The 26,995-nt window shown below is 43.5% G+C and overlaps 1 protein-coding gene across 3 annotated transcripts in view; it reads right to left on the reverse strand.

Annotated features, from left to right (window-relative positions):
• Positions 1–26,995, reverse strand: part of LNPK (lunapark, ER junction formation factor) — an 85,707-nt gene that overhangs the window by 16,698 nt on the left and 42,014 nt on the right. For all 3 annotated transcript variants that reach the window (XM_077829824.1, XM_077829825.1, XM_077829823.1), the window contains 3 exons: positions 7,472–7,577; positions 6,635–6,705; positions 4,807–4,977 (listed from right to left, as the gene is read on the reverse strand). In XM_077829824.1, coding sequence (XP_077685950.1) covers positions 4,807–4,977; positions 6,635–6,705; positions 7,472–7,577 — 348 coding nt within the window. The remainder of the gene's footprint in view (positions 1–4,806; positions 4,978–6,634; positions 6,706–7,471; positions 7,578–26,995) is intronic.

Here is a 26,995-nt window from a genome sequence, read left to right on the forward strand (position 1 = left end):
GGCCTATCTTAAAATAAACACCTTATCTTTTTGCATCAGGTGGTTGTCAATACAATAAAGCATTCTGTGCCATACTCAGGTTGGAATCCCAGTTGCTCAAGGTCAAGTAAATCAGAAGCACAGATCTTCCAAGATTTGTAAAGATTTGCTGCCTTTCTACAGTTTTAATTGGATATAATGCTCTATTTTTGGTTATCAAATATTTTCAGCGTCAAGATTTGGCTTTTTCCAGCAGGGACTAAATATGACGCACTCAACAGGAACATTTGGAGACACAGACCAACAGCTGCTGATCCCAAACAACAGGACAAAGAGAAGCACTTTACTTTAAAGCACTCTGTGCTCTGTCTTCAAATGAAACCAGAGGAGCAAAATGGATAAAACTGTGCTTTGTAGCTTCTTAAAAATTCTGTTGGAGATTTAGTACTAAAATGACTCAGGTTTTAATCTACTATAGGAAAGGCAGCTACCATGGCTTCCCTAATGAATTTCTCAATTACTGAGATATATTGAGGCTGCCATTAGGAGCTCAATTCAAACATTTACTAAGCACTAGTCTTTTGATTTAGATGCAAGATAAGATGGTAGGCATGTGAGAGCAATTTGCTCAACTAGTTTTCCTTAGGCACATCTCTGCTGGCTAATCTCTATCGAGTTGAGATCTGCAGAAGCAATTTCATGGAGAAAAGAAGAGCAATCACCTTAGCGTTTTAGTGTCAACAGGTACTTTAACCCCATCCCCCTATGTCTGTGACCACAAAAGAGTATGCAGCAGGCTAGTGAATACTTGGACACAAAACTGGAGGGAGTGCGGGGATTCAACCCAGTCATCTTTACTGAAGGTGGCTAGTCATTTTGTCCATGCGACTGTGGTTTTGCTATTTTGGTAATGGCATTAGCCTTACTCCAAGGCTATGGTTTAACAGGGTTACTGATCCAAATTATGTTTCTGAATGCTGTCAACATTTCGGTAGAAGTTATTTTCCTGTTGCCAACATCTGTTGTAATTATAATTAAACATACCCTTTTTTGCCAGTAGAGTACCGTCTTAATAGGTGATCTGCAAAAGCCTTGCTTACAGTTTATACCTCATTAAAAGGAAAGTTTAGTAGCTTAAGTTTACAGAGTCACATTAATTAAAGCCTTTAAAATCAGTATGGGTTAAAACTACCTGTAAGCAGAGTTTACGCTATAAATTAGATCTGACAAAAAATGGCTCATTGAAAATACTTTTTGACAGATTGAGAGAAAAGATTATTTTCATAAGACAGCTGCTCAAATGAAATGCCTTGAACCAAGTCATGGGCAGTTTGTGCATAATGACAAAATTACAAATTAGCATCAACCTATAGTGCATCATCTAATATGGGTACAAAAAACATTTTCTTTTGGATAGTACAGTTAGAGAGTTAATATTTTGTTTTATACATCTATTGTAATAGATTAAAAGCAGGTACAGTATTTATCTAGTATATTATATGGCTGAGATTTTCAGAAAATAAGGAAATTAGATACCCACATTCCAGTAATAATGGGTGTTGGGAACTTAACTCCCTTTTTCTGTAAACCCCAGCCTGTTTTAAAAATTTAGTCTGGTGCACATAGATTATACTTTCATACTTTACTTATTGACAATTAATTTACTGACAATCTGGATTGCATGTTTTGTTTTAAAACACCTTAATCCTTTTCTAATTATATCAGTGACTTCCCTGCTTATCTGTATTCTGACTCTGCATTCTACACAGAGAACTTTGGAAAATAAGAAATGGTTAATTTAAGGGAGGGATACTTTACAATTTTATCTGCAATAGCAGCAGGAAGATCTGGGTCTGAGTTCAATAAAGAACTCAACGTTTAACTAATATAACGCAAGATCACACTGGTAAAACCAAAATGATGGCCATCACGATTTTCATGATTAAAAATCAATTGAAAGATGATCTCATAGTTAATACAGTTCAACATAATATTGGGAATATTAATGTAACATACATGAGAAAATACAAAGAAAAAATACTTCTTTTTAGAGAAGCAGAATTACAAGGTATCTTTAAAAATGGTTTGCTTCACCAGCAAGATTTTCTCTCTATGAAGGTTGAGTTCACAGATAAAAGAAACTACACCTTGGGCTGCTCTAATCTATGCGGGGGGAAAGTTACCGATAGAGTCAGCCTCGAGAGCAAGTGAGGGCTGTATACAGCTACTTTGGAGTTCCTTCACTTAGCTGCACCCAGAGTTTATTGGGTGCAACTAAGGATTGAGCCTGAAACCTCTTGGCTAAGGAAATTAAAAGGTAGGAAGACTAATAAAGCCAATATGGCTCCAGCAGAAGCTCTTTAATGATATGAAAAATCAAAAAGGAATCCTACACAAAGTGGAGAGATGGACAAACTGCATGGGTTTTTTCCTCCTTGTTGTTAATATTAATTGTTAAGCATCTGGCCACAGTTAACCTTATTAGTGAATGCTGAAACAAAATAGGCATTAAATACCTCAGCCTTTTTGATATCATCCGTTATTAGCTCTCCTTCCCTGTTAAGTAGAAAACCTACACTTTCCTTACAGTATGTCTACACTGCAACGTAAGACCATGCTTGAGCCCGGGCCGAAGCCTAACCTGACCAATGTGAAAAGGTTAAAAAAATTGGGCTTGAGAAAAGACGACTGAAGGAAGTCCTAACAACAGTTTTCAAACAGAAGGGTTATTTTAAATAAGATGATCAATTGCTCTTTATGTTTACTTCTTGTCCTCCTTTCTGTGATGGGCTGAATCTGCAGTAAGGGAGATTTAAATGAGATGTTAGAAAACCCTTTTTAACTATAAGTGTAGTTAAGTTCTGGAAGAGGTTACTAAGGGAACATGGGAAATCCCCACCACTGTTAAGAACAAGTTGGTAAACACCTGTCAGGGATGGTGTAGGTTTTCTTGGTCCTGCCTCAACTCAAGGTTTCTTGCAGCCCTGCATTTCTATGATTTTATGATTAAGTATGATTGACTAGAAACTGGAGAACACAACAAGGCCCTGAATAAGGGCTAAAGCAGCAAGAGGCACTCCCACATCAGATTTCAGAGTAACAGCCGTGTTAGTCTGTATCCGCAAAAAGAAAAGGAGTACTTGTGGCACCTTAGAGACTAACCAATTTATTTGAGCTCAAATAAATTGGTTAGTCTCTAAGGTGCCACAAGTACTCCTTTTCTTCTTCCCACATCAGAGCCACTGAGCAGTTCCTTCACTGACCAATCAGAAAGGAACTGTCTGCAATGTTCTGGATAAGGTTATGTCTATACTGCAAAGAAAAACTCAGTGCCAAATCTCAGAGCCCAGGTCAACTGGCTCAGGCTGTAGGATTAAAAATAGCAGGATAAACATTCCCACTCAGGCTAGAGCCCTGGCTCTGGAAGCCAGAGGAGGTGGTGGAGCCTGTGCCCCAGCTTGAGTGGGATGTCTACACCTCTATTTTTAGCCCTGTACCCCAATGCTGAGGAGCCCAAATCAACTGACTTGAACTCTGAGACTCCGTGCTTCTGGTTTTTCTTTGGGTGTAGACATACCCCTGACGTACTTGAAGTTGGAGCATATTCAGCAAGTTAGAGCTCTCAAGCCAGCCTGCAGGTGCCTCACCAGATCAAGTTTCTCAAGACCTAGAGGCAGTTTCCCACATGACTCATGCTGAGGCAGGAGACATCAGTAATGAGAATTCTGTACAAGTGGTATTTTTAGAGAACTCACAGCACTATTAGCAAGTAATTAGACACTAATTGTGTGTGTTTTTAACCAGTTTAAGCCATTAAAGTCTTAATACACCACTACAAAACCCCCCAATTTATTAATCTGTCCTCTGTGCAATGGCAAAGATGATCACCCTGCCTCTTCATGCCACATACAAAGTGAAAGACAATGGCACTCTGTCCCCAACATGAAAAGATTACAACAGGAAGGGAGTTTTATTTGTTAAACTACTAGAACTATTTCCTGTAGTCAGCTGCCTTTTAAACCTCTTCAGCTAAGCACATAGTGACATGAACTGCTCCATATTCCCTAGCCCCACATGCTTTAGATCTTGTCTGGTTTGAACGGAACCGTAGAGAAATCCATACCTCTTTAGTAAATAATCAAAAGTTAAGTCTAACTGAAGATTCTTTGGTTTTAATTACAACTCTTTTCTAAACTCTCCTGAAAACATTGCATCTTCTTCTTGGCTGAACTCTAGACACCTACTGTATTTGCAGACTATAAAACCTCTCAAAAGGAACTTTGTTAAATTAAAATTGACAATTTGTCTTTGAACTCTTGATTTTAAGCAAGGCAGTTTTACTAGATTTTCCTGCCCTGGGGAAAATAGCAAAACTAACTTAAGGAACAAAGGCAGGAATTTCAACCCACCTCAACCAAATGACCTGTTGAAAAAACAGTGAAATTTAACCACTTGGGGCAGATTATCTTGTTAATTATGCACATAATATATAGTTTAGATTTGATATTTGTTTATCAATAATAAAAAAGCCAGGGATTTCATTAAGCAGTATTTTCAAAGGGAAAATAACCTTGCCAGACATGAGTAAAGTAAGACTGAATTTTAAGGGGTTGTATGGCTAAAAACCCTTCAGCAATGCAGATGAAGAGTAAATCAAAAACACTAAGGAACAAACAATGCAAAATACACACACTACAGGAGAACAAAAAAGTTAGAATGCTTTAAAACTGCTGCACTTTAAGGAAAAAAGACAGAACCAAGAAGAGCAGTGACAAAAGGATTTCAATTAACATGAATAATGGCAACCTTCACAGGATTAGTACACACCTTCCTTTGGTGGATTCTCTTGTAGTTTTACCCCTCCAGAATGCAAAGGTCCAACCATAGTCTGCAATTCTGTTGGCTGCCTCTTTTCACAACTGAAGTCTGGGAGTCGTGGAGCTTGTGGTCTAGTTTTTCTTGCAGGATTCAGGAAAAAGCAGTACGCACACCTAAATGCTGTACAGAAGATTACAAAAGCATACACAATAATAATCTCACTTTCAGCTCTGCTGCTGCTACTTGTGAACATTTCGGGTAAACATTACTAGGGGTGTCACAAACATCAACAAAACATGATTGTCTATGGAAGAAAAGTATTCTTAAAGATTTATAAGACGAGTTTCTTGGGGGTTTTTTTGGTTTGGCTGGGGTTTTTTTGTGTGGTTTTTTTTAAATAAATACTCCAGTATGGATATCCATTCCCTTTAAATTATTCTGTAAAATATTATTATTCAGTCATTTCCTTCCCTGAGGGCTACACCTTGATGTGGTGGGAAGGCTTGAAAGTTCTCATGACCTGGAGAGCTTTGCCAGCAGGAGTTTAAACTTCTGGTAGAACCACTCCAGCCAGCCAGGTCAAAGACTAGGGACCAGACAATAAGCAGTCCATTGCTGGGGTAGACAAGACTCCTAGCCCCAGTAGACAGCTCGTCTAGGAGAAGACATACTCTGTATTAAAACTGGAGCTAGCCAGTCATGGCCCACAGACTTCGGCGGAGTGGCCACTTTCTTCTTCAGTCTGCAGCGACGTTTGGCTGTGGGCCATGACTGGCTAGCTCCAGTTTTAATACTGAGTATGTCACTTTGACCATCAATGGGATCTGCATATGATTGTCTCAATTGTTTCTCCTGCACCTTGCAAAGTGCTGCATCTTTGTTTGGCAGACCACCCGTTACAACCTTCTGCACCGGTAGATAAAATGGCCAAAAAGGATGAGAGAATTACGACCAACTTGCTACCACTTTGAAAAATTATTTGTGTAGCTCATCCATCAGACTCAATGGGAGACTCCATTATTACTTGAAAAATAATCTGCTCTCGTGGTATTTAGTAAGAAAAGCCACGTTTGTGTTGGAAAAATATTACATGCTGTCCAATAATTTAAAATACACTTTTACAGAAGACCAAACAAGTCTCTTTCTTGCACATTTGGACTGTTTGTTGCTCAGACGGATACACAGAATACATGCTGTCAGATCAGTGAGAAATGAAATATATTGCCTATTGTGCTGTATATTTTCTCCCAAACAGAGAGACAGACCCCCATGCGCAATGGAAAGAGAAGAGAGATGCCTGAAACTATTTCTTACACATTAGACTTACTGTAGTTTTATTTTGCCTCTTTTGTACATCATCTGTGTTCAAAAAAGAACTGGGTCTGTCTTAAGTTATTGTCAGCCATAAATTGACATATAACCTCCAGGGCTTGTTCCTACTCCTGTTTTGATGCCTCCTTGAGATCTTCTTGCCAAAACAAGATTTTCTATAAGTTCTGGTAAAGTGGAGAACTTTAACGTCAGATAGTTTTTAGCTATAAAACCCTTTTGAGGGCTATTCATAGCCCACAGTGATTCTCAAGGATGTTTTGGAAGAGGCTTATTTCTCCTGAATAGTTTTACACACACAATATACTCGGCCTGAAGGTTGTAATAAAGTACTTTTTTAAAACTTAAAATGTATCCTTAGCTACTGAATAGTAAATTACCATAAGTGGCATCTCTTAGCTTGTACTAAGTACTTAACTAGAATCTAAATGTTACAGTACTGTAACAGTCTCTCAAGAAGTACAATACTTATTTTTTGAAAGAACAGACTATGTAAGTTAGTTCTTACCAATGTATTCAAACTCCTCCTTCAGAGCCATACCATTATGAGAAAAACACTGTTGACATATAAGGGCATACCTTAAAAAAAAAAAAAGAGTAAAAATACAGGTGTTAAGTTGAAGCTAAGTATTCAGACAATGGAACTGCTGTATAGTATTAAAGCTGAGCAACTTTCAATATAGTTAAAATGTTGTTAACAAGTAATGCCCAATCCATTTATGAAGAATGTACTGGTTAGCAGGGTCTCTTCATTTACACATCAGCAAAAGACAAATTTTGAATCATAATCTTAAGAATTAAACCAAGATGGTTAGGTCTTAACCTATCACATAGCTGCAATTTAAGTGTCTGTTTCATACTAGACTCAATAGAAGCCACATCAAAAATACTGGTAATTCAACTTTTATGAGGAAATACAATGATCTGATTAATAGTTCCTCTAACAGAGTTAGAAGGCCAGCTCAAGTGGGTTTGGGACAATTCAGCAGGCAATTAGTTATAAGCAATTAAAATGACGATACATGTGAAAAGAAATTAAGAGTCTCGGATGTTTTTAGGTGATGGTTTAATTCATTCTCCCACTCAAGCTTCAATAAGGCTTTTCTTTTTCATTAGTGCACTATCATTTTAAAACTGCTCCTGCTAGAGTTTACGCTTCTGAGAGTGGGGTAAAAGAGAGTTCAGGCAAGGCTTTAGAGAGCCAGTTCATTAGGAAAACTGTATATGAAGCCACCAACAAACATAAGCAGCAGAATTCTAGAACATCTAATGCTGCACAAACAAAAACCAGACTTTCAACTCATTGTGTATGTGCTGTTACTTACTATCATTAGCAAAATTTTACCTGTTCTGTGGACCATCACCAACTAAGTATTCAACAACTCTATCCAAAGCTCCCCTTTCTCGAGGAAGAATAGGTCTTGCTAAAGGAGGGCCTGGTGGATGGAGACCTAACAAATGAAGTAAGCATAATGAATTGACTTTTAACAACAAAGTCGTACTACATAATGTACTAGTTCTACTGTACATGCTAATACCGTGTATTAATATGTGCAGTAATTTTAAACGGTCACATTTGTGAAATCCACTAGGGAAGTTGTACCACTTTAGATAGTTGGACTGCAGCTAGTTTTCTTTTCTCCAACATGTTATTCTTAAAATTCAATTGCTCTTGCTGTTTAAATCTTTCAGTTTTATCAGTTACTAAATGTGAAATCAAAGTTATGATTTCTAAACCACTTATTTAAAAATACTGGTAAGTAAGTTATTGTTGTTCAAAAGTCAAATCTTTGAGGAAAAGGATTATAAAAAAAGCAAAAATCCACCCTTGTAAACTGAAAAACATTTGAAGGAATGTGTATGAACACACAGCATGTCCAATTCTCATTTATCTTAAGGCCCTTTAACACCATGTTGTCAGTGTAAAGAGATGCTTACAGTAGGTGTAAATATCAGAGCACGCACTGGTGCTTGTGTATTTGCTGGAATAAGGGATCTCACTTCAAAATACTTTTGCTCTCATTGCCTATGTTAGCCAGACTAGGCAGAAACTAGGGGCAGAAATTCACCTGCTCCTCAAATGTAGATTACCAAAAAGCCAAAAGGTTAGACAAAGTCAGTCTAGACAGCCCAAAATTAGAATCTTAAAAATATAATCTTGCGTATCAGCATCTTAATACCAACAATGGACAACAATCTCTCCTAGTACCAAAATGGCATTACTTAAAATAGGTACTGCAGAGAACAAATGAGAAATCCAAGATTGAACACAAAAATGCTGTTATAAGCAAAGAAATTAAGCAAAGCTAAAGGGTGATCTCGTTCTGCAGTACAGTAGTTCGGGAAGGCTTTTGGTGCATTCTTCCCTGTCAATTTAAAGGATCAAACAGAAAAAAATTAAAGTAAATTTACGATCCCAAACTATTTTAGAGGGCAAGCCTTAACTTTTTGCATTGCCATGAGTACTACTGAAAATTTAAGACAGGTTTCAGAGTGGTAGCCATGTTAGTCTGTATCAGCAAAAACAATGAGGAGTCCTTGTGGCACCTTAGAGGCTAACAAATTTATCTGGGCATAAGCTTTCATGGGCTAGAACCCACTTCATCAGATGCATGGAGTGGAAAATACAGAAATAGGTATGAATACGTGAAAAGACTGGAGTTGCCTTACCAAGTGTGAGGTCAGTCCAACGAGACAATTCAATTAACAGTAGGATACCAAGGGAGGAAAAATAACTTTTGTAGTGGTAATGAGAGTGGCCCATTTCAGACAGTTGACAAGAAGATGTGAGTAACAGTAGGAGGAAATTAGTATGGGGGAAATTAGGTTTAGGTTTTGTAATGACCCAACCACTCCCAGTCTTTATTCAGGCTTAATGTGATGGTGTCCAGTTTGCAAATTAATTCCAGTTCTGCAGTTTCACGTTGGAGTCTGTTTCTGAAGTTTTTTTGTTGAAGAATTCCTACTTTTAGGTCTGTTATTGAGTGACCAGGGAGACTGAAGTGTTCTCCTACTGGTTTTTGAATGTTATAATTCCTAATGTTATATTTGTGTCCATTTATTCTTTTGCGCAGAAGAATAAATGAACACAAATCTGACATCAGTAATTATAACATTCAAAAACCAGTAGGAGAACACTTCAGTCTCCCTGGTCACGCAATAACAGACCTAGAAAGCTTATGCCCAAATAAATTTGTCAGTCTGTAAGGTGCCACAAGGACTCCTCATTGTTTTTGGAAATTTATGAACACCTGTGGTAGAAAACCTGTCAACTGTTGCTTCAATGAGGTTTCATCTCTAATAGAGATGCCATATTATGGATCATCTCCCTCCTATTTGAAATCATGAAATCTCCCTTTTGGGAACTATAGCAGTTGACGCAACATGAAAAAAATAGCGATGAGAAAGAATTTACGTACTTTTAGTCAATTTTCATAAGTGTTTTGTCCTCTCAAATGAATTAATCTCACAATCAGATTTTGCTTCTTTTTGTCTCTCCTCACATATAGAAGTAAGACCACCCAACTCTCCACAGACCAGAGTTTGGGAACAGTGGGTCTGCTGTACAAGATATAGGCAACCTTAAAAACCCGCAAATTTTATTTCCTGTAGCTTTAACTCTTCTCTTCCTTACTCCTGAAGTTGTCAGCCACATTATGGAAAGATTCTTGTCAAATTAATTTTTAAAATCTAAAGTAGTCTCAATTATACAAAACCAGTCAAGTGTTAACAATTATTATTCCATTTCCCCAAACTCTCACATTAGCGGTCAAGAGTCAAAATTTGGCCAAGAGCTTAATGAATAATAATACAGATACCCTGTGATACACTGATAACAAATACTGGACAGATTTTACTATGGTCAATGCCAGCTGCCTCCTCTCCCATTACTGGATGCCTACATAAATACACTGAGTAGCATTCCATATTTTAAAGGGAAATTTGCCTCAAACCCAAAATAGTTCTATGTCCTGAAATTTGCAATTCTCTAATCTTCAGAAATAAATCTTACATTGCCATATCATTTTTCTAGTGTCCCATAAGTGAGTTTGAAAGTTTGTCCAGACTTTATACTGAAAATTTTTTTGTTCAAATTTTAAGCCGTTCATCAGTCAGCAAAACCCAAACTGCTTTTGAAAATAGGGTAACAATGCAGGTGGTAAGGATGAATACCTTTGGCTCAGACTTCATCCACACTTAATAAATTGTTTCAATTCAGATTTGTTAAACATAAAAGTTAATAGATTAAAGCCACAATCCAAACGCTGATTCGTGAATAACCAATTTTAAGGTAAACAATGTTAACAAACATTAATTACAATGTACTGTTGCAGTACTATTCAATGTCAAGGCCCTAACATTTGACATCCCTCAAAATGCAACACAGAAAAATTTGACAATTTTTTTTGGTAATGATTCACAAACAAAACTGTACTTTGAATGAAAAAGGCCTTTGAAAACCTATGTTTAAGATAATAAAGAATGCTGACAGAAAAGGTTTTTTGTGTTTTCCATAACTCCCCATTCCTGCAATAGATTAAGGGGTAGAAGAGTGACATACATGTACTGAAATATAGAATGAAGAATTGCAAAATGGTAAAATTAAGAGCTTTGTTAGCTCTATTTTAATAATTTGTAATTCTGGATACCGAATGGGTTTAGATGAGGCAACACTTAGGCCAAGGCCTTGCCTGGCATAAGTGTGGTTTTGCCAATCCCTCTTTGATATAAATTGCTGTTTTGTTTAAAATGATATTATTGCTAGCAAGATACATAATGTGTCATGTTGCAAGACATAAAGAAGATACACAAACATGTAATGATAAATACAAAATCCCAGGTTTCTGGGAAAGCTAGGAACAGGGTGACATAGAATGACATGACCCCAAAACTGCAAAACCAGCAGGAAAAATTAGGTAAGTTAGGTAACTGAAGTTTGCACGTGCACATTGTATGGGTTACACACACGCACAAATGAAGGGGATGATGTGGTAAAAGCCTACTGGATAAAATTAAGTAATCTAGAAAAGTGTAAAAGACTCAAGTGAACAAAGCCCAAATTACAGAGACTGCACCAGAAGCTGTAGGAATGGGACTGAAGGCCTAGACCAAGAGATCAGAGAAGGCGATGATCATCATGGAAGGTGGAAGAACTTTCCAGTGCTCCAGAAGGCAGTAATTTGGGCCCATTTACCTATTCTATCTTGTCTGTTATTGGCATAAGCATATGTTCAGACATTATAAATTACAATACTTCTGTCTGAAGTTGTATAAATAAAGGCAAAAATTGATTAAGCCTAAATTGGGTGGACTTGTGACTCAGTTTCCCACTTTGATATCGAACATTGGCATCCCTGGATGGGCATGAGTCCATGATGTCTTGCTCCTTGTGGTCACTTCCAGCTCTTCAGGATTATGAAGGCTCCAGATACTAAGATACAGATACAAGCCTAAGGCTTGGAAGGCTATAGAGAACAGTGCCCTGGCCTCCAGCCATGGTGTTCTCCAACACCCAGACAAGAAAGTAAGTTCTCAATCATAATGGAGGAGTATGTTAATATAATTTGCCACAGAGAGGGATTTGAAAGAAAAGTCTTAGCCAAGGAAGAACCTTGGGACATAGCTGAAAAGACTTAACAGTAAAGTTGAGAATAATAAGAACTATAAAAATTCCCATGAAAAGGGACTGTATATGGAAGTAGTATATTTAATGATCTTGTGTCTGAGGAACAAGTTAAAAAACGCTGCAACTAGTACAAGTACAGAATAGAGAGGTTGTGGCCAATGACCAAATGACAACCACAGTATTTGCTCTTGGTAAAAATCAGTCAGTGAGCTATGACAGGGAGAAACTAAGCACAACACAGATTGTTGTACAGTTACGGAAAGACGGAACACACAGTAATATGTCCAAGAATATAAAGTACAATCAAACTATAGAGAATTTAAGGAAACGTAAGGATACTGGTACTAGTGAGGACTTGTCCCATCTGTACCTTTGGGAAGAAGATAATGGTTATTCTGATTTGTATTCCCCCTCAAACTATAAACCTTTTTGCTAAAATGCTGGCCACTAGTAACACAGAAGATTATAGACCTCTATAATTGTTGAAAATTTGTATTAAGTCATGGAAGGACAAATTCAGTGGGGGATGCCACTCACCACAAGGATCCATGAAAATATGTTTGTTAAGTTTGTTTGTTTGTACTAGAAACAGAAAAAGGTCGGGGAGGGGGCTCTGGGCTAGGCCTGGGGCAGGGGCTGGGGTACAGGAGGGGATATAGGGTGCTCACTCTGGGAGGGGGGGGTCAGGGCTAGGGCTTTGGGTGCAGGACGAGGTTCAGAGTGCAGAAGGGGGTATGGGGTGCTGGCACCGGGAGTGGGCTCATGGCTGGGGGTTCAGACGCAGGAGGGAATTTCAGGTGCTGGCTCTGGGAGGGGCCTCAGGGTGGGGCTTGGGATGCAGGAGGGGCTTCAGGGTGCAGGAGGGGGTATAGGGTGCTGGCTCAGGTAGGGGGCTGGGGTGCGGCCTCCCCCTGGGCAGAACTTACCTCCGGTGACTCCCAGTCAGCAGCGGGTGCAGTGAGGCTACGGCAGGCTCCCTGCCTACCCCAGCCACACACCACTCCCGGAAGTGGCCAAAGTGCACTGCCCCTCTCTGCAAGCCCCGGCCCCCACAACTCTCCCGGCCAATGGGAACTGCGGGGGCAGTGCTTGCAGGCAGGACCAGCGCACAGAGGGAGACCCCTGCCCCGGGGCCGCACTGGCTACTTCTGGGAGTGGCATGGGACTGGGGTAGGTAGGAAGTCTGCCTTAGCGGCAGCCACACTACACTGCCAGAGATCACGATCAACTGGGAGATCCTTTAGGATCGACTAGTTGATCACGATCGACCAATTAGTGACCACTGTTCTAGACTAATACATAGCCTTACTTCAAGAGGCAGCTTTGCATATACACACACAGACTAATGTATTATCATAATACATATCTCATGCAGTGTATTGTATTTTCCTAATAAAACAAGTTTTTTTTTTTGTATATTTTGAATATAAAGTAGGTTGAAAATCAGAAAAAAACTGAATACTTTTTGTAAAACCCGGGAATTTTTCAGTAAAAATTGTTTAAACTGAAAACGAAGGGGCTTATGTTTTTTATATGTAATTTTTTGTTTTATATATTGTAGGCACCTATATTTTGAAGCACTCAAACCAAATACAAACTGAGTTTATATATTTGTGGCATAACTTGCCAACTGAGGAGCATCAAAAATCCACATTCATCAGTTAAAATGTTTAAAGGGAAAGCATAATATTGTTAATACTTTGCAAAATGGTTCTTGGAATATTTTCTAAAATGCTTGTTAAACTGTATTAAAACAAAACTGCAGTTTTTAGGAACTGGCTTCTCTTGGGAGTTTATATTTGAATATATAGAAATAGTTGCTCCTTCATATAGTTTGCTTTAAAAATGTAGTAGTTGGGAATGGAACCCACAAGTGACTGAAGCAGTCACTAAATTGAAACCGGTATTAAGCTCAGTTCCAGTGTTGGTTCAGCCTGACTATTCACAACCTTTTGTGTTGGAATTAGCTGCTACAGAAATAGCACTGGGAGTCGTCTTGGGTCAACATAGAAATTCAAAACTCAGACCAACTACTTACACATTGAGATACTAACTCCTGTAGAACAGAAATATACCTGGTATGAAAGACATATGTTAGCTACATTTGGGCTGATAAGCATTTTGCTTATATTGTGGGACCATCATTTTTAATTATCAATACACACCGCAGTACAATTCTTGTTATTTGCCCAAGCACTAATGGAAACCCCAAAGAGGGCTAATCAGTTAGTCACAATAATAAGCTGAACATCACACTATAACTATACGTAATATGAAATGCAATGGGTGCATATATATATTAATAGATGTTTCACAAGCTTTAAAAGATATCCGCATAGGGAAAATGCATAGCCTCATTACCAACAAGTATCTGCTGGACTGGTATAGGAATGAAACAACTAGTCACAGAAGTTAATATCCTCAGTAATCTAGCTGTGGTAACAATGTCATCTCTTAATTATAATTACTATACAAAAGGCTATTTTTTTTTTTAAAAGTCTGTCCGCCCCACTTTCACTATCAATAAAGTAAGCATCCTCAAAGACTCCAATTTTAAGGAACATGTACCATGTCCAGCCATATACCTCACATACTGGAAGACACTCACATGAATGGTGGCAAGCACCTTTTCTGGACTGCTGCACAGAAGTGCAAGCCAAATGGATCTGCTGATGTAATGCCCTAGGGGCCATGCAACCAATCTGTGGTATAGATCATAATAATGAAACAGAAACCCAAGAAAGAAATCATTTTTCAACTGCCAGTACAGCTGAGTACCTAGAATAGACATAAAAAGTGTGAAATAAAGACTACTGTGTGGTTATACAACAGTAAAAATACAATCATGGAGGGAAAGTGTGCCCATTCAATCAGCTCAATTGGTGTTTTATTCTTAAAATTCAAAACTATAATTGAATCAATCAAAATTATACCTATACTCAAATTTGTTGAGCCAGTAGTAGTAAAGAGTCAACTAAGCTTAATTGCAAAGGCTTTGCAATTACTTCCTAACTTTAAAATACCTCTTGTAAAATTAAATTTGCACTTAAAAGTCTTTATTAAAATAACATACAAACCATTGAATTCATATGCAAGAACAATTAAATACAATATATAATTAGATAGAGTAAGTGTTACACCCAGTTACTGGGATCAAATTAATATAATTGGGGAACATCCAGATATGGCATTTAATTTTAAGATAGATTATGGATACCAGTGTTGATAACTGTAGTAATGCTTATAATGTGTTGTAAGATAAAGTGGATTTGTGGCTCAGTTTCCCACTAAGCTCCAACAAAAATCAGTTAATCTGATGAAAGCTATGAAAATGAATAGTTATGCTTTCTACCATCTCCAGTTGGCTTGAAGACCCCATCCTACCCTTATGGATGATGACCAGTTATACTGCCTTTATCACCTCCTCGCTAGACTACTGCAATGCAATATACTTAGACAAAAAGCCATCAACGCTTAGGAAGCTCAGAGTATAGAATGTTGAAGCATGTCACCTAAGCAGCATGGGTTACGATAAGCACATCAAACCTGCTCTCTGCTTTGATACTGGTTTCCCCACAGACTATCCAATCAAGTTCAAGGTCTTGATCCTGATCTTCCAAGTTGCTTAATAGCCTAGATCCAAGATATTGAAGAGTGCCTAAAGCACCAGAAGGAAGTGCACTCTCAACAACTCTGCTCCTCAGGCGCAACAGAACTTACTACCTTTAGTATTACTGCTTTAAGAGTAAAGCTCGCCCGTGCAGGAGATAAAGACTTCTTTGGTGGACAGTCCCAGACCGCGGAATATACTACCACAAACCTGAGCATCTACCATTTTAAGTGAAATGTACCTTTGCCTTCCCTAACAAAACAAAGCAACAAGTATTAATTTATAAATGTATAATACTAAACTGTACAAGATTTCCTCCCAGGGGGAGAAGATGAGAGAAAAAGTTAACCACACATGACAGATGTTCATCAGATGGAGAGTTTTTTGCAGTAGTGCATTGAGCCGATACTACAGTGATGAGGGGCTGTATAAGAACCTAAAACAGAACACAATATATGGAAAAATCATGTTAATTACATGCTGTGTGAAGACAGACAAGAACCATAATTATACACAGTAAGGAGGGCAACCAAGGAAAGACAGTTACCTTTTTTTCTTTTTTGTAACTGGTGTTCTTTGAGATACATTGCTCATGTCATAAGAATGTTCTTATGAACATAAGAATGTCCATTCCATTGTAGGTGTGTGTGCTCGCCACATGCACCGGTGCTGGAAGTTTTCCCCTCAGTGGTATCCATAGGGGACCAGCTCTGGTCCCCTCTGGAGTGGTGCGCGTATGCTGCGGTATAAGGGGTATTGCTGGTTCCCCCCACCGTCAGTTCCTTCTTGCTGGAAACTCCAACAGTGGGGAAGGAGGACGGGTCATGGAATGGATATGAGAAACATCCCGAAGAATACCAGTTACGGAAAAGGTAACTGGGTTTTCTTCTTCGAGCGCTTGCTCCTATCCATTCCATTGTAGGTGACTCCAAAGCAGTACCACTGGAGGCGGGTAGCAGTTCATGGGCGTGTCGATTGCAACACAGCTCTGCCAAATCCAGTGTCATCTCTGGCCTACTGAGGGATGGCGTAATGCGTCATAAACGTGCACGCTGAAGACCATGTGGCGGCTCTGCAGCTGTCCTGGATGAGGACGTGCACTAGGAAGGCCGCTGAGGATGCTTGAGCTCCGGTCAAGTGGGCCTTCAATACAGGTGGCAGTTCAGCCTGTGCTAACTCATAACAGAACCGGATACAAGAGGTGATCCAGTTCTAGATCCTCTGCGAGGACACTGGAAGGCCTTTCATCCGGTCTGCTGTTGCAATGAAGAGTTGGGTCGATGTGGGGAAGGGCTTGGTGTGCTCCAGGTAGAACACTAGGGCATGCCAGACATCCACGATATGCAGCCACCTCTCTTCTACGGTGAGTGTGGCTTTAGACAGAGAACTGGGAGAAAGATATCCTGGTTGACATGAAAGTGGAACATCACCTTAAGCAGAAATGCGGGATGGGATCACAGCTGGACCTTGTCCTTGCAGAAAACCGTGTAAGGAGGTCAGGAATTAAGGGCTTTAATTTCAGATACTCACCTCGCCGAGGTAATGGCTACAAAGAAGGCAACCTTCCATGACAGGTGTGAAATGGAACAAGAGGCCAGGGGCTCAAAGGGAGGTCCTGTGAGCCTCGAGAGGACAAAGTTGAGGTCCCACTGTGGAACCGGATCCCAAACCAGTGGGAGGAGTCACTCTGGGCCTTTTTGGAACCAGATGGACATGTCCTGGAAGAACACAGATTTTCCCTGGACCTGCTGGTGGAAGGCCAATAGGGCTGCCAACTGCACCCTGACAGAGGAAAGAGCAGGGGCTTGAGGCTTAAGGTACAGCACATAACCCAGGATAGACTGCAAAGACCTTGTTGGTGAGATGCCATGCAGAAGAATTGCTTCTACTTTGCTAGGTAAGTCGCTCTGGTGGCAGGCTTTCTGCTTTCCAAGAGGACTTGCTCTACCTGGCTGGAGCAGGCCCTCTCCTGCGGGTTCAGCAATGCAGCAACCAAGCTGTGAGGTGAAGGGAGTGAAGGTTCAGGTGCAGGAGCTGCCCATGGTCTTGTGAGAGGAGGTCTGGGTGGCTGAACAGTGGCCATGGAGGGGCCAGTGCCAGATCCATGAGCGTGCCGAACCAGCGCTGGCGAGGCCACGCTGGAGAGATCATGACCACCCGTGTTTTGTCTGTTTTGACTTTTGCTAGGACCCTGCTGATGAGCGGAATCAGTGGGAATGAGTACATCAGATCCCCCTCCCACGACAGAAGAACGGCATCGGAGAGGGAGTCCCTGCCTAGGCCCTGGAAGGAGCCGTACTGTTGGCACTTCCTGTTCTGTCTGGTGATGAACAGGTCCACTCAGGAAGTTCCCCACCATTTGAAGAGCAATTGAACGATCTCTGGATGCAGGGACCACTCGTGGGGAGAGAAGAACCACCAGCTGCGGTGATCCGCCGGCATACTCCGACTGCTGGGGAGGTGCGACGCCTCAAGGTGGATGTTGTGCTGGATACACAAATCCCACAATCCGAGTGCTTCCTGGCAGAGAGCCAACGAGCAGGCTCCCCCTCACCTGTTGATGTAGATCATCGAGGCTGTGTTGTCTGTGAGTATCCATACCGCTCAACCAGAAAAATGTGGCAGGAAGACTTCGCAGGCTAGGCAGACTGCTCTGAGTTCCCTGATGTTTATGTGCAATGTCAGCTCCTCTGGGAACCACATCCCTTGAGTTCTCAACATGCCGAGATGCGCTCCCCAGCCAAGGTCAGAGGCATCTAATATCAGAGATACCAAGTGTCAAGGACTCTCCAACGGGACTCCTTCCAGGACCACCCCGGGGTCATTCCACTACTGCAGGGAGGCAAGTATCTTCGGTGGGATCATAACAACTTTGTCCAGATGGTCTCTGGATGGGACGTAGACTGTTGTCAGTCACTGTTGGAGGGGTCACAATCTAAGCCTCACACAGCAGGCAACATAAGTACATGCTGCCATGTGGCTCAAAAGCCTGAGGCAGACCTGGGCTGTGGTGAGGGGATATGCAGAGACACTGGCAATGAGACTCACCATTGTCTCGAATCAGTCCTGTGGCTGAAATGCTCTGGCACAGGTGGAGTCGAGGACTGCCCTGATGAATTCTATTGTTTGTACTGGGATTACCGTTGATTTTTCCTCGTTTATCAGCAGGCCCAGGGCATGGCACGTGACCTGAAGTGCTGAGATGTCATGCTGGACCCGAGACCTGGAGTGGCCCTTGATGAGCTAGTCGTCGAGATATGGGTAAACCTGGATACCCTGACGCCTGAGGTAGGCAGCCACCACTGCCATGCATACAGCCTCAGGGCTGTAGCCAGGCTGAACAGGTAATGAGCAGGACCCACCATGAAACGCGGGAATCATCTGTGTCCTTGGAATATCGATATGTGAAAATACGCGTCCTTCAAATCAAGGATGGCGTACCAGTCTCCTGGATCCAGGGACGGAATGATGGAGGCCAGGGAGACCATGCGGAACTTCAACTTCTTGAAGATATTTGTTGAGGTCTCACAGGTTTAGGATGGGTCTGAGACCCCTTTTGGCTTTGGGGATCAGAAAGTACCACGAGTAAAATCCCTTGCCCCTGTACTCCTGAGGGACTTCCTCCACAGTCTCCACTTGCAGAAGGTCCTTTTCCTCCTGCACGAGCAGGTACTCGTTAGAAGGGTTCCTGAAGAGGGATGGGGGATGGTGGTGGGAGGGAGGGAGGGACAGAAAGAAACTGGAGGATATAACCCTGCGTCCCGGTGTTGGGGACCCATGGTGTTGAGGACCCGAAGTTATGGAGACCCATGCAGAGAGGAAAGGTTGGAGAAACATGGGGAAGTAGGATCCGGGATACAGGCTGGTAGGTTGCCCTTGGGCGAACCCTCAAAATGCCCGCTTGCCACCCTGTTGGTTGCGGATGGAGCTCAACTGGGCAGAGGGCACCAGCTGGTGACCCTGCCAGCATCTGTAGCTTCTCCCTTTTTACAGGCAGGCTCCAACCTGGGCAGGCTCCCAGAGCCCTGGGGCTGCGGCGACAAACTGCTTTCTGGCCGGGCCCAGGGTATAGAGGCCCAGGGTCCACAGCATCATCCCAGAGTCCTTTAGCCCATGTAGTTTTGTGTCTGTTCCACAAACAGGAGGTTGACTATTGAATGGGAGATCCTGTATCGACTGTTGGACCTCTGTTGACAGACCCAAGTGTAGCCAGGATGCCTCCTCATTGAGATGGCAGAGGCCACTATTCTGGCCACAGAGTCCACCGTGTCTGAGGCCGCCTGAAGGACCACTCTGGCTACTACTTTGGCTTCTTCAAGGATTGCGTGGCACTCTTCCTTGGGGTCCTCAGGCAGTGAATGCTCGAACTTGGCCTCGGACTACAACATGTCGAAATTGTAGTGGCCAAGCAGGGCTTGGTGATTGGCCACTGATAGCTGGAGGCTCGAGGAAGAATAAGTTTTCCTTCCAAATAAATCAAGCCTCTTTGAGTCTTTGTTCTTGGGGGGGGGGGTGGGGGAAGGGGTCACTCCTAGTTGGTCCTGGCTTTCCCATTCATTAATGACCAAGACCACCAGGGAGCTTGGGGCAGGGTGTGTATAAAGGTATTCATAACCTTTAGCAGACACATAGTACATTTGCTTTGCTCTTTTGGAGATGGAGGGAAGCGACGAGGGTGTCTGCCACAAGGATTTGTGGATCTTTACCACCCCCTCATGTAAGAGCAATGCCACCCTGGCTGGGGCCGCTGAGCTGACAATATCAAATGGGGAGTCCGAGGGTTCCTCCAGCTTCTCAGCATGGAGCACCAAGTTTGAGGCTACCCTCTTTAGTAGCTCCTGATAGGCCTTCGCATCATCCTGTGGAACTGGATGAGCGCACCCTTGTAAATCGCCTCATCAGGAGAGGAAGAGGAGGAAGCAGGTGCTGAAGGGTCTGTTGCCTCTGATGGTTGCTCTACTGGTCCCTTGATGGGGGCCAAGTGAACTTGAGGAGTCTTTTCCCCAGTCAGCTCCATATTGGGTGGGAGATTGTGGCCGACGGCTTATGCAAAGCACCAAAGACCAACTTGAGCCCTTGCAGAAACCCCCAAGTATTCCAAAGGTAGGAGGGGTCAGGCCACAAAGTGACGGGTGGTGCCATTGGTAAGGAGGGTATCCCTGGTGTGGGACCCTGGACTGCTAGTAGGGACTCTGAGGAGGAGGGATCACGACCGGGGGACCAGGACAGTGCTGACTGTCCATCCCGATCACGACTGTGCCAATCTCGATGCTGCGATGGGGGATCTGTCAGAATGTGATGATTCCCTGCGTCGAGCTCCCGGAGACAGATGGCATTCAGCGGACCAGCGACAGTGGCCTGGCAATCTACGCCTCACGCTTCTTGAGCGGTGCCGGTCCGTCAGAGAGCAGGAGCATGTTAGCTGCTGAAACAGGGAACTTCAGCCCAACTGTGGTGACCCATACCAGTGCTCCAGCGGCCAGTAGTGAGGCACTCGGGACCATCGATTGGGTTTCCGGAGTGATCCAAACACTGGGGGAACAGCTAGGTCGGTCCTGGTTTTGGGGCTACAGGGATGGGAGCACTTCCATGGGCCAGCGCCATGCCACTGGTGATCGGCGTCTCAAGCCCGACAACCGGTGCCCTGAATCTGGAGACCTGTGGGGGCTCCGTTGGACTGGCCTCCTGATGTCTGAGGACTGATAGCTCCACACAGGGCAAGCGCTGGTAGGACACTCCCTGTGGTGGGGAGCGGTACTGCGCCGATGGTAACCACTGAAAGGGTCCCAGGCCCGATTTACCCCTGGAACGGGGCACCATCGTGACTGGAATTGGTAGCGCTAGTATATCCTCGCAGCCTGCAGGGCCTCAGGCGTCGATGACACGTCCAGGTGCCGAGGGCCCACGTCACTGTCCAAGGTGGCAGGTGTGTCTTGGGATGGGCTAACCCGCTCGACCTGAGCCGGAACCTGACTCCCACTTGGGGGTCAGAACCTGCCCTTCTTGGGTCTTTGCTCCCCTCCGGCTCCCTCCTTCCCTTTGTGGGATATAGTAGATCGTCCCCTCATGGTCTTTCTTTGCTTTCTAGCCAGTGCTGGGGAGGGAGGCAGGATCAGTGACAGTCTGAAGACAGCACCAGCAGAGTGCTCCGCACCGATGCCATGGTGCTGGGAGCAGAGTCTGACCTAGATGGCTCCAGTTCCAGTGCTGATTCCATAAGGACTGCCCGGAGATGTTTTGTCTGAGGTTTGAAACCCTTACAGATATGACACTTGTCACTGATCTGGGTCTCGCCCAGGCACCTCAGACAGCTACTATGCGGATCGCTGATGGGCATCTTTTTTACAGCGGTCACAGGGTTTGAAGCCTGGGGATCAGAGCATGCCCTGCCCCTAGGCCGAGTCCCATCTGGGACTAACTCACTCACTCACTCCACTAAGGGAAACTACTAACAACTATAAACTATTTACAGGCAAGGTTCATAAGAATGACTGAGATGGGAAAGGGTCAGGCATTGTCATGCTGTCGTAATTAGATGGCTTTGAAGAGATCTTATCAGGGAGGCAATCGCGAGGAACCGGTTGTTTGAAAGTTGAGCTCTTGCTTGTACTGAATTGAGTCCTGCCCCTATGAACTCTATCCTTTCGACCAGGATTAGGATGGACTTCTGGAAGTTCAACAAAGGGCCCAAAATATCAAAGGTCAACTGGATGAACCATAAGTCAGCCTTTACTTCAGTTCTGGACCAGTGCTTGATCAGCCAGTCATTGAGGTATAGGAACATGTGGACCCCTTTTTCCTTGGAAGGCTGCTGCTACTGCCATACATTTCATGAAAATCCACAGGGCAGCGGACAGGCCAAATGGGAGCCCTGTGAACTGGTGGTGATTTTGGTTTACTACAGTCTTAGGAAACATCTGTGACCAGGGAAGATCACAATATGGAAATCAGCATCCTTTAGATCAAGGGCAGCATAACAATTCCTGGGATCCAGCAAGAGAATAATGGAGGCCAAGGAGACCATGAGGAACTTCAGGTTCCTGAGATATCATTTGAAACCACGCAGGTCTAAAATGGGTCTGACATCCTTGTTGGCTTTCGGGATTAGTAAGTAACAGGGGGAGAACCCTCTTCCCCTCAAGTTCCAACAGGAGCTCCTGAGAAGGTCCCAGAAGAGGGATGGGGGTGGGGAAAGCTAGGTGGACAGGAATTAAATGGTGCAACCCAGTTTTATGGTGTTGAGGACCCATCAGACCAAAGTAATGTGAGTCCAGTATCCAGGAAATAGGAAAAGCAGTTGGAAAACAGGGGAGTAACTGGATCCATTGTAAAAGGGGCAGTAATGCTGACCTTGAGTGCTTTGACAACTCGGGGTGCCTGGAGACCAGTTGCAAAAGGCCCAACAAGGATGATGGAGGAGGCTGCCTGTGCCTAAACCCTCTAATTCCTTCTCTTCTGTTAGTCTTGACTGGCTGCCCGAGGAAAGGAATGGCTAGGCTGCTGCGGTCTGTATTGTTTTCTTGTACTTGCTAGTACATAGAGACCCAAGGACTTCATGGTCACCTGGAAGTCCTTAAGGCTGTGCAGCCTAGCATCCGTCTGCTCTGAGAAGAGTGACGAACCCTCAAAAAGAAGGTCCTGAACGGTGTGTTGCACTTCCTGAGGAAGTCCCGATATCGCAAACAGGAGCTCCTACACATCGTCACTGTGATCGCCAATGATCTGGCCACAGAGCCAGCAGTGTCCAGGGTTGTTTGTAAGGAGGCCTGGGTTACAGTTTTCCCTTCCTTGACAAGAGAGGAAAAATCCTGTCTGGAATCCTGGGGAAGAAGGTCCTTGAATTTGAGCAATGTTGAAGTTGTAGCACCCTGCTGATTTACTATACTCAGTTGTAGGCCCCCTGAGGAGTAGGTCTGGCACCCAAAGAAGTCCAGATTTTTAGGGTCCTTCACCTTGGGAATAGAACTCAGTTGTTCCTGGCGGTCTCATTCATTGGTCGCCGCAACTACCAATGATCTCAGGGGGGCAGATGGGATGCATAAAATGAAACTCCTACCTCTTAGCCATGGGCAGCGGGTGAAGCCCCACTTTGGGGAGGCTAGCCTGCCAGCCCCGCCCCTTCTGCCTGAGGCCCCACCCCCTGCATGCCAGAGCCCCGAACTCCACTCCATAACCGGACAAGCCCTGAGGGCCCCCTCACAACTGGAAGACTCTGGCCTGCCAGCCACAGCCATGCTGGCCCAGCCCCCCAAGCACCGGCACAGCAGACCCAAAACACCCTCCCCCCTCAACGAGCACCGCACTGGCCCCAGTGCCCAGCCGGCCCATGCCAGCTGCTGGCTCCCCTCCTCCTCATTCTCCCGCAAGACCTGCCGCAGGCTTGCCGCATCCTTCCTCACTCCCCCACCTCAGAGGGGGAGGAGGGACATGGAAAGCCAGTGGGGACCTCCTGAGAGGGAGGGGTGGAGTGGAGGATGTCAAACAGCAGCAGTAGGAGATGGGGTGGGGGCCATGGGGAAGGGGCAGAGCCAACACAACTCAGGCATCCGGTGACAGGTCGGCAGCAGCTTAGCTAGGGAAGGCTAAGCCTTCCCTAGCCTATTATACCCACTGCCCGTGCCCTTAGTTGAAATAAAGTATTTATGCTCCTGAGCGTTGGTGGAAGGGAGGCAGGGGTTTGCAAAAGGGCTTTAATAGGGTCCATGATGGCATCATGTAGTGGTGGGCCACTATGGACGGCCCCACTGGTGACCCAGAGGCCATGTGTCACCTCCTTAACCATCTCCACCTGGACCCAAAAGGTCTTGATAAGCCTTATTGTCACCCAGCAGCAGAGAGTCTCTGGGTTCCATCATGACCTCATCTGGAGAGAAGGAGGAAGCTAAAAATCAGATGGGAAGCCTCAATTGGTGCCAGCACAATCCTGGTTTTCCTCCTGGGGTTTGGTACCATGTTCAGTACCAGAGTCCAGCCCTGGGGTGTGTGTGCACTGTACCAGAGTGCCCTGGCCTTTAAGACAACCGAATAGGATCTCTGGAAGGGGTCCCTGGAGGCAGTGGTTAACCCTCACAGGTTCCAAAAGGGCCTCTACATGGTGGTTGGGTCCCATAGGTACCATGGCTAGGCACCCGGAGGTCCCAATGAACTCAGTGCCATGAAAAAACGGGAGCAGCATGTTCAGACACTTCAGCGACAGGATGAAAAAAGAGGAACACACTTTCTCTTCTGACGAGGAGGTGGTGTGCTGCGGAGACCAGGGTGGAGTCATGCAGCCTGGTGCTGGAGAAGGTCACCTAGGGGACCTTGGTGCTGTGAATGCTGGCTTCCCTTTGGACAGCTGGCACGGTGCTGGTCTAGCAGCACTGACTCCCTGCCACTTGGGAGCACCACTGGTGCAGTTCTGACCCTCTGGCATGGTCATACGATCCCTTGCAGATGGAAACACTTTGGGGGTCGACAGGACAAATTAATGAGTACACTGGTCTTGATTAGGCCTCGTAGGACACTGCTACACTACGGCTATAGGCACCTGACGGTGCGGTGCCAGGGATGAAGAGCGGCCTTACACAGTCTCACTCTGTCCCTGGCCCCCTTGTCCTTAAGTACCAGAGACCGGCTCTTCTCCAGGTACTTGCAAGCGTTTCTTCTTGGGCACTGATGAAGATGATAGGTACTGGGGAGCTCTTCTAGATGAAGGGATTGTGCTGCATTGAGGCTGAGGTGCTTGGTGCTGAGTCTGAGCGCAGCTCCAAGGCCGGTGTTAAGGCTGCCTCCACGAGTAGAATTTTCAAGTGAGAGTGGTCCTTCTGGGTCCAGGGCTTAAAGTCCTTACAAATTCAGCAAGGGTCTTTCCTATGAACTTCCCCTAAGCACCTGAGACAGCTCGAGTGCAAGTCGCTCGAAGGCATAGACTTGTTGCATGCAGCTCAAAGTTTAAACCCCAGCAACTGGGTCATGCCTCAGCACTGGGACTAAGGATAGCTTCGCTGTATAAAAGCGGGGTTGTCCAAACCAGTGGTTCTCAACCTTTCCAGTCTACTGTACCCCTTTTCAGGAGTCTTACGTTTTGTGTACCCCAAGTTTCACCTCACTTAAAAATTGCTTGCTTATAAAATCAAACAAAAATACAAAAAAGTGTCACAGCACACTATTACTGAAAAATTGCTTACTTTATTATTTTTACCATATAATTTTAAAATAAATCAATTGGAATATAAATATTTTACTTACATCTCAGTATATAGTATACAGAGCAGTATAAATAAGTCATTGACTGTATGAAATTTTAGTCTGTACTGACTTCACTAGTGCTTTTTATGTTGCCTGTTGTAAAACTAGGCAAATATCTAGATGAGTTGATGCACCCCCTGGAAGACCTCTACGTAACTCCAGGGGTACACGTACCTCTGGTTGAGAGCCTTTGGTCCAAATAATCTAAAACTACTTAAATTATCTAAACTAACAAACTACTAAACTATTTACACTAAATTTTGAGTAAAACCACTAAGGGAGGAGATTGCCTAAGCAACAAGAGGTTCCAGCAACCATCACGGGCAATAAAAAGGAACTGAAGGGCAGGGTCGGTGGGGCCCAATGCCACTACCCAGCTCTAAAGGCAGCACCGCCGCTAGCAGCAGCACAGAAGAAAGGGTGGCACTGGGGTGCTAAGTCTGCTATAGAAAGTGATATTTGTATGTTAATATCACTTTTCACAGCCCCCCAGCTAGCAAGTCTGCTGTGAAGTCTATGCTAGTAAGTCTGTTGTGAAAAGTGATATTAAATGTACAAATATCATTTTAAGATAGCGTTCAATATAAAAAATGGTGTTTTTAATTTATGAGGGGGGTAGGGGGAGGGTCACACTCAGAAGCTTGCTGTGTGAAAGGGGTCACCAAAACAAAAAGTTTGCCAATCACTGTTTTAAGGTCACTGAGACAAAACACTCCCATTAAAAAGGAGTGGATACAGCTGAATACAGGTATGAATATAAAGTTTTAGAACACTCTGACGGCATACTATAGTCTGGAAGAAAAGAAACTGAACACCTAAAATATTCTAGTAATAATACTTAAAAATTCAGTTCTCCATTTAAAGTATTATAAGACTCTCCATAACACTTTATACTGCAAGCTCATTTAATTGCTACATATGAATAGTCAATGCAGAGAAGTACATAAAGAAACCTAGAGGTATTAAGCATGAGAACATGCTCCACAAGAGCATCTTCAAATCACTTGCATACTAATAACTCTCAAACCATGCACCTTAGTCTTCATGCTGTTATGGACAACTGTAATTAATATAAACATCAAAAGTAATCATTGTATGAAGACTGGTCATTTTTGCAAAGCTTGGCAAACTCTCAACTACCTGCTGGTTATTAATTTTCAAACATATGGGAGCTCTGTTGTGGTACACGTTAAATTGATTCTCTTCTACAAAATACAGTAATAAAAATGAATGAATATTCTTACTTTAGAGATAATTAAGCCCATTCATATTTGTTGCAAGTGATGCATAGACTTAGGTGGAAAGATATTTACTCTGATATTGGATTTAGTTTAGACTAAAATGTTGTGATTGAGAGTGTACATGCACAAGAGTCAGGAAATCCAAAGATTGACTTCCACAGT

This window comes from Eretmochelys imbricata, chromosome 11 (genome assembly GCF_965152235.1).
Source record: "Eretmochelys imbricata isolate rEreImb1 chromosome 11, rEreImb1.hap1, whole genome shotgun sequence".
Classification (NCBI taxonomy): domain Eukaryota; kingdom Metazoa; phylum Chordata; order Testudines; family Cheloniidae; genus Eretmochelys; species Eretmochelys imbricata.